This window comes from Ovis canadensis, chromosome 6, assembly GCF_042477335.2.
Source record: "Ovis canadensis isolate MfBH-ARS-UI-01 breed Bighorn chromosome 6, ARS-UI_OviCan_v2, whole genome shotgun sequence".
In the NCBI taxonomy this organism is placed as follows: domain Eukaryota; kingdom Metazoa; phylum Chordata; class Mammalia; order Artiodactyla; family Bovidae; genus Ovis; species Ovis canadensis.
The window spans coordinates 81,728,578-81,735,215 of NC_091250.1; the positions used below are offsets into that span (position 1 = coordinate 81,728,578).

The following is a 6,638-nucleotide window of genomic DNA, read 5'->3' on the forward strand; positions in this document are numbered from 1 at the left end:
TCAGAGACCTTCTCTGAAAAGACAGTATGCAAACAAAATCAAGAAAATGTGTGATGGAGTGAGTCATACAGGGTCTGGAGGAAATGTGTTCCAGGAAGAGAGAAGAGCAAATGTAGACGTCTTGATGCAGAAGTGAAACTGAGCAGTGCAGCATCGAAGGGTTCTGGGCACTCTGGAGGGAAGGGGGGAGCTGCAGGGTTTTGAAGAAAGGAGTAATATCACTGTGTTCTGATTTGTCACTCAGTCATGTCCGACTCTTTGTGGCCCCATGGACTGCAGCCTGCCAGGCTCCTCCATCCATGGGGATTCTCCAGGCAAGAATATTGGAGTGGGTTGCTATGCCCTCCCCCAGATATTCTTGACCCGGGGATTGAACCCAGGTCTCCTGAATTGCAGACAGAGTCTTTACTGTCTGAGCCACCACAGAAGCCCAACTAGACTAATGTTTTAAAATGATAATTCTTGCTGTTGTCCTTAAAACAGTGTGTGACTGGGTTGGGGGGGGGGGGTGTGCAGGGCAGGCTTGGGGGTCATCAAGTGTAAGGAAAAGGAGACAGGCTAGGAAGTTTTTATAATAATCCCAATGAAAGTATGTTCGTTCAGATCAGGGAAGGAAAAATGGTCAATTATGAATTGTTTTAAAGTAAGATTTAATAGGATTTGCCAGACAATTAAATTTGTAAAGTGTATGTGTGTGCTCAGATGCTCATTTACATCCTACTCTTTTCCGACCCTGTGGACTGTAGCCCAGCAGGCTTCTCTGTCCATGATATTCTTCCAGCAAGAATATGGGAGTGGGTTGCTATTTCTCCCTCCAGGGATCTTCCAGATTCAGGGATGAAACCCAAGTCTCCTGCAGCTCCTGGATTTGGCAGGGAGATTCTTTACCACTAGTGCCACCTGGGAAGCCCCTTTGTAAAGTACCTATGTATGTATATCTGCTGAAGGATATGTAAATTATTAAACCAGAAAAGTACATGTTTAATTAATTCCACTTTCAAATATTTATTCTTCATGATGCCCTGGAATCTATATATACCACTACTGCCTTGCATTCACGCACAATAATGACTATTTTCAATGACTTTTCAACAGTTTCACATGCATTTTATTTCTTCAATTATGCTATATTTTAATGAGCAGCAGAGTGCTTAAAGAACAAGTTGACCTTGAAACAATTCTGTTTTACAGTAACTGTGATGGCTACTCTTCATTCCACTCTTGTGGGGTGACTCTGCCAACAGGGGAACGGCCCCACTGTATGCCAATCTGTGTGACTAGAAATACCCATGTAACAAGACAGAAAGAGGTTCCAGTGACTAGTAGGATATCACCGTATTTGTCATGAAAATCTGGTGAGTGTTTTGAGTGACTCTGTCTAATTTGTTGAATCCTTCGGATCCTGACACTACTTAGTGCATTTCTGACCAAGGGAAACATCATGAAGGTAGGACGGAATTGAAGTTGATTGAAGCTGCCGGTTTATTTCCTTCCGAAGAAACCTGCAAAAACAAAAAATGGACAATGACATCTGACCTACATTTAGTTCTTCCCAGTTTGAAGGTTTTACCCACACTATCTCCTGCAGTGTGTTCAGGGAGCTGAGTTTTGATATCATGATGTCTGGATCTGAGTCTTAGCTCTAACACTGACCAGCCATATGAACTTGAGCAGTTCATATAGTTCTTTTTGCCTTAATTTCTTCAATGGCAAACTGAGACAAAAATGTCTAGCTGATAAAATGGCTTAGATTTCCAACATGCCACACTAGTCCAATGACCTGCCTATTTCTATAGTAAAACTCTAGTTTCAGTCAGAATTACAAGGCATTCACAAGTATGTCATATCTCATTTTTTTCTTGCTCCTTTCCTCTCTTCTAAACCTCCTCCTCATTTCTTCACCTCTACCTGTAATTCTTGCCTTGCACTTTCCTACAGGGCAACTTCTATTTACCTTTAAATCCTGGTCTAAAAGCCATCGCTTCTATGAAGTCTTCTTGAAACCCCTCTAGGCTGAATAAGCCCCTCTTCTCTGGGCTTCTACACGTCTTACAACCCTTCTTTCATACCATCTGGCATGATGCATTGGTTTAATCATTTTAAAAAACAAACTGAATCAATATAGTGAAAATGAGCATACTTACCCAAAACAGTCTATAGATTCAATGCAATCCCTATCAAGCTACCAACAGTATTTCTCACAGAGCTAGAACAAATTATTTCACAATTTGTATGGAAATACAAAAACCCTCAAATAGCCAAAACAATCTTGAGAAAGAAGAATGGAACTGGAGGAATCAGCTTGCCAGACTTCAGGCTCTACTACAAAGCCACAGTCATCAAGACAGTATGGTACTGGCACAAAGACAGAAATATAGATCAATGGAACAAAACAGAAAGCCCAGAGATAAACCCACACACCTATGGACACGTTATCTTTGACAAAGGAGGCAAGAATATACAATGGATTAAAGACAATCTCTTTAACAAGTGGTGCTGGGAAAACTGGTCAACCACTTGTAAAAGAATGAAACTAAAACACTTTCTAATACCATACACAAAAATAAACTCAAAATGAATTAAAGATCTAAACATAAGACCAGAAACTATAAAACTCCTAGAGGAGAACATAGGCAAAACACTCTCCAATATAAATCACAGCAGGATCCTCTATGATCCACCTCCCAGAATACTGGAAATGAAAGCAAAAATAAATGAATAGGACCTAATTAAACTTAAAAGCTTCTGCACAACAAAGAAAACTATAAGCAAGGTGAAAAGACAACCTTCTGAATGGGAGAAAATAATAGCAAATGAAGCAACTGACAAACAACTAATCTCAAAAATATACAAGCAACTCCTGCAGCTCAATTCCAGAAAAATAAACGACCCAATCAAAAAATGGGCCAAATAACTAAACAGACATTTCTCCAAAGAAGACATACAGATGGCTAACAAACACATGAAAAGATGCTCAACATCACTCATTATTAGAGAAATGCAAATCAAAACCACAATGAGGTATCATTTCATGCCAGTCAGAATGTCTGCTATCCAAAAGTCTACAAGCAATAAATGCTGGAGAGGGTGTGAAGGAAAGGGAACCCTCTTACACTGTTGGTGGGAATGCAAACTAATACAGCCACTATGGAGAACAGTGTGGAGATTCCTTAAAAAACTGGAAACAGAACTGCCTTATGACCCAGCAATCCCACTGCTGGGCATACACATCGAGGAAACCAGAATTGAAAGAGACACGTGTACCCCAATGTTCATCGCAGCACTGTTTATAATAGCCAGGACACGGAAGCAACCTAGATGCCCATCAGCAGATGAATGGATAAGAAAGCTGTGGTACATATACACAATGGAGTATTACTCAGCCATTAAAAAGAATACATTCGAATCAGTTCTAATGAGGTGGATGAAACTGGAGCCTATTATACAGAGTGAAATAAGGCAGAAAGAAAAACACCAACAGAGTATACTAACACATATATATGGAATTTAGAAAGATGGTAATGATAACCCTGTATGCGAGACAGCAAAAGAGACACAGATGTATAGAACAGTTTTTTGGACTCTGTGGGAGAGGGAGAGGATGGGATGATTTGGGAGAATGGCACTGAAACATGTATAATATCATATAAGAAATGAATCGCCAGTCCAGGTTCGATGCATGATACTGGATGCTTGGGGCTGGTGCACTGGGATGACCCAGAGGGACGGTATGGGGAGGAAGGAGGGAGGGGGGTTCAGGATGGGGAACACGTGGCGGATTCATGTTGATGTATGGCAAAACCAATACAATATTGTAAAGTAATTAACCTCCAATTAAAATAAATTTATATTAAAAAAAGAAACTCTGAGGGAAAAGTATTTTAAACTAGTATATGCTATAATAATAATCAAAGAAAGAATAGATTTATAGTAGTGGCAATCACTTGAAATTTTTTCTAGTACTTGGACTTAACAGTTGGAGCCTCACCTTTAACTGGATTAAATTTAACAACAGATATTTTGAAACTGAATATTTAGTCCTTTGATCTTCATTTTAAAACTTTCTAGAAAGTAGAGACCAATTTCCCTTTTCTTTCATTCGCTGTTTTGGTAGGGCTACAGTTGGCTCCACTGTAAATTTGTGATGTTAAGGTGTGATTATTGTGATACAGTAAAAAATATACATTTCAGTCTTCATCCATAGATCCTGACCAGAGCTCCTAAAACCTTTGTAATTTCTCAAGCAATAAAGATATGATGAGCATAAAAAAATTAATTTCTTTAGTTTTAGGTTTACAAAAAATTGAATAGAAAGTATAAAGTCTCCATATAATTTCTGACTCCATACATGCATGCCTTTACCATCCTGTACCAGCATAGCACATTTGCTATATATGTTGCAATGAACCTACAGTCCTTTATGTATGTCTTTTGCAAATATTTTCTTTCAGCCTATGGCTTGTCTTGTCATTATCTTAAAGAATTATCTTTATATTCTCCTCCAATAATCTGAAAATCTTCAAGAGCAAAGAATGTAATTTTGCATACCCAGTAGCTGACACGAAAATTAAGAAAGAACATTTTTGAGTCAATCTGAAATATAAATAAACATTGGTATTCTCGTAAGAAGTTAAAACCAACTTAGAACAAGACCCCAAGTCATGGAATCAGATGTATATGACCATAATAGCCCTAATAATTCTAATTTTTCAAACAGATAGTTACACTGAACAAGAGATATAGAAGCAGAAATGCATGGAAGAGTCCTTTCTGTTAATTTCTCTTCTCTGTGCAAGCTGTCAAACAGTGCTCAGTCTCTAGCAATGACATACATTAACTGAACCCCAAATGCAGGCGACATGCATACAAAAGGGCCTGAGGTCAGTACTTGTGAACTTTTAACTATTCACTGAGATTTTCCAACTCAAATTATTTTATTCCCAACTTAGAAAACAAGACCCTAAGGTTCTCTTTTATTTCCTACCAGATGGTAAAGTGGTACTCTTCGTGACTGTGACAAACAGGGTAAAAACAGAACCAAATGCATTTCCTCTGATGTTTCAAGCATTCATAGCTTTTTTTTTTTTTCTGTTAGTCATGACTCTCTTCACCAAAAAGCACTGCAGTTTTAATCTGAATGGCGTTCAGAGAGTTGGTAGAAGGTGAAATGGATCAGAGTATGACAGGTGCAGCCTTAATCCAATACAAAAGCACTTGCGCCATACAGAGCTTTCAGTCTTTAAGAAGGCACGGAACCAGAGCATAATTCGTGATAACAGGGATCTCCTGTGGGTCATCAACTCATGCCTGCTGCTTTGTGACAAATTGGTTTCATTATTCCTATCCTCTCAATGTTAAGTTGAAACTCAAACACTTTGTCTCTAGTGACACTTGGTTGGATCCCTTTGCTGCTTAGTTCATCCTTTGGCTATCAACAGATCTGTGACACTTTTTTCCATCTAGTCTAAATTTTCTTGTACCAGTAAGTATCCATTATTAAGAATTTCATATTAGGAATGCTTTTTGTAGCTTTATGTAGTTACAGTCATTTCATTCTATAATTAAAAAACTGCCACCTTTTAATTCCTTTTTTGTTTTTCCTTGTAAGCATCAGCTAAATCAGAATCAGTTGCTTTCATATCTACCTTTGATCTATTTTTGTTTATAAAACACATGTAAGAGCTGGAGACCTACTGATTAGAGAAATTTTCCATCTTGCTGAACTCCACATGACTTACTTTTACAATAAATTTTGTGTTATCTAAGAGCCTTAAGCCTATTACCAAAAGAACTGAAGCTATAGATTCTCATAACTGTATGAAAGCATAACAAAGGAAAATTCAATAATATAATGCAGGTAAAGAAAATGCTTCTCAAAGTAGATGCTTTTTGATGAAAATGGACTACAAAGGGAAGGAAGAAGACAGATTTTTCTAGGCAATAAGAACAAAGTAGAGGTTCTCTCATGCCTGTGGCAATAAAAGAAAAAAAGATAGGTTCTGAATAAATATAAATAGTTAAAGGGAGTGAGATATCCTGCGAGGATGAAAAGGAAAGATGGATTGTCCCATCTATTTTATACAGTAAAGCAGAAGCAGAATTCAGAAAAAAATAACTAATAGTGGACCTCAATCTGACTATAATAAGGAGGTATATAAATTTGAAACTTCACTGGTAACAATAACAATTTTAAATAACTACAGCCCATAAAAAGAAGGAAAGCAATAACATAGGAAAGAAACTAATATTTTATTGCATATATGCCTGTTTGCCAAATATTACGCCAAAGTTTTGCACATCTGCAAAAAGAGTGTGAGATGGTGATTATCTCCATCTTACAGACAAGAACAAATGACAGGGCAAGATGTGAAATCAAGTCCTTTGATTTTAAATACTGTGCATTTTCAACTATGCCATGTTTTCTTAAAGAACATTCAATTCTGAGTATTGGAAACAAACATACGTACAAAGAAACAAAAGCTAGCCTGGTTACCAGAGATGGGTCTTCAGTTGAAAATGGGCCACTTCAGCTTACCATACATACATGTATTTCTAGAGTGATTCCTGGTGTGACAAGACCTGGGCTAGTGGGTACCATCCCTACTGTTTATTGTAGCTCTGATAGAGGGAGGTGATGA

General features: G+C 37.8%; 1 protein-coding gene across 1 annotated transcript; it reads right to left on the bottom strand.

Moving 5' to 3' along the window:
* Window positions 1-1,203: 1,203 nt before the first annotated feature.
* On the bottom strand, window positions 1,204-1,443 carry COX7B2 (cytochrome c oxidase subunit 7B2). The gene has a single exon (XM_069595025.1). It carries the CDS (start codon window positions 1,441-1,443, stop codon window positions 1,204-1,206), a length of 240 nt encoding a protein of 79 aa, XP_069451126.1.
* Window positions 1,444-6,638: the final 5,195 nt, after the last annotated feature.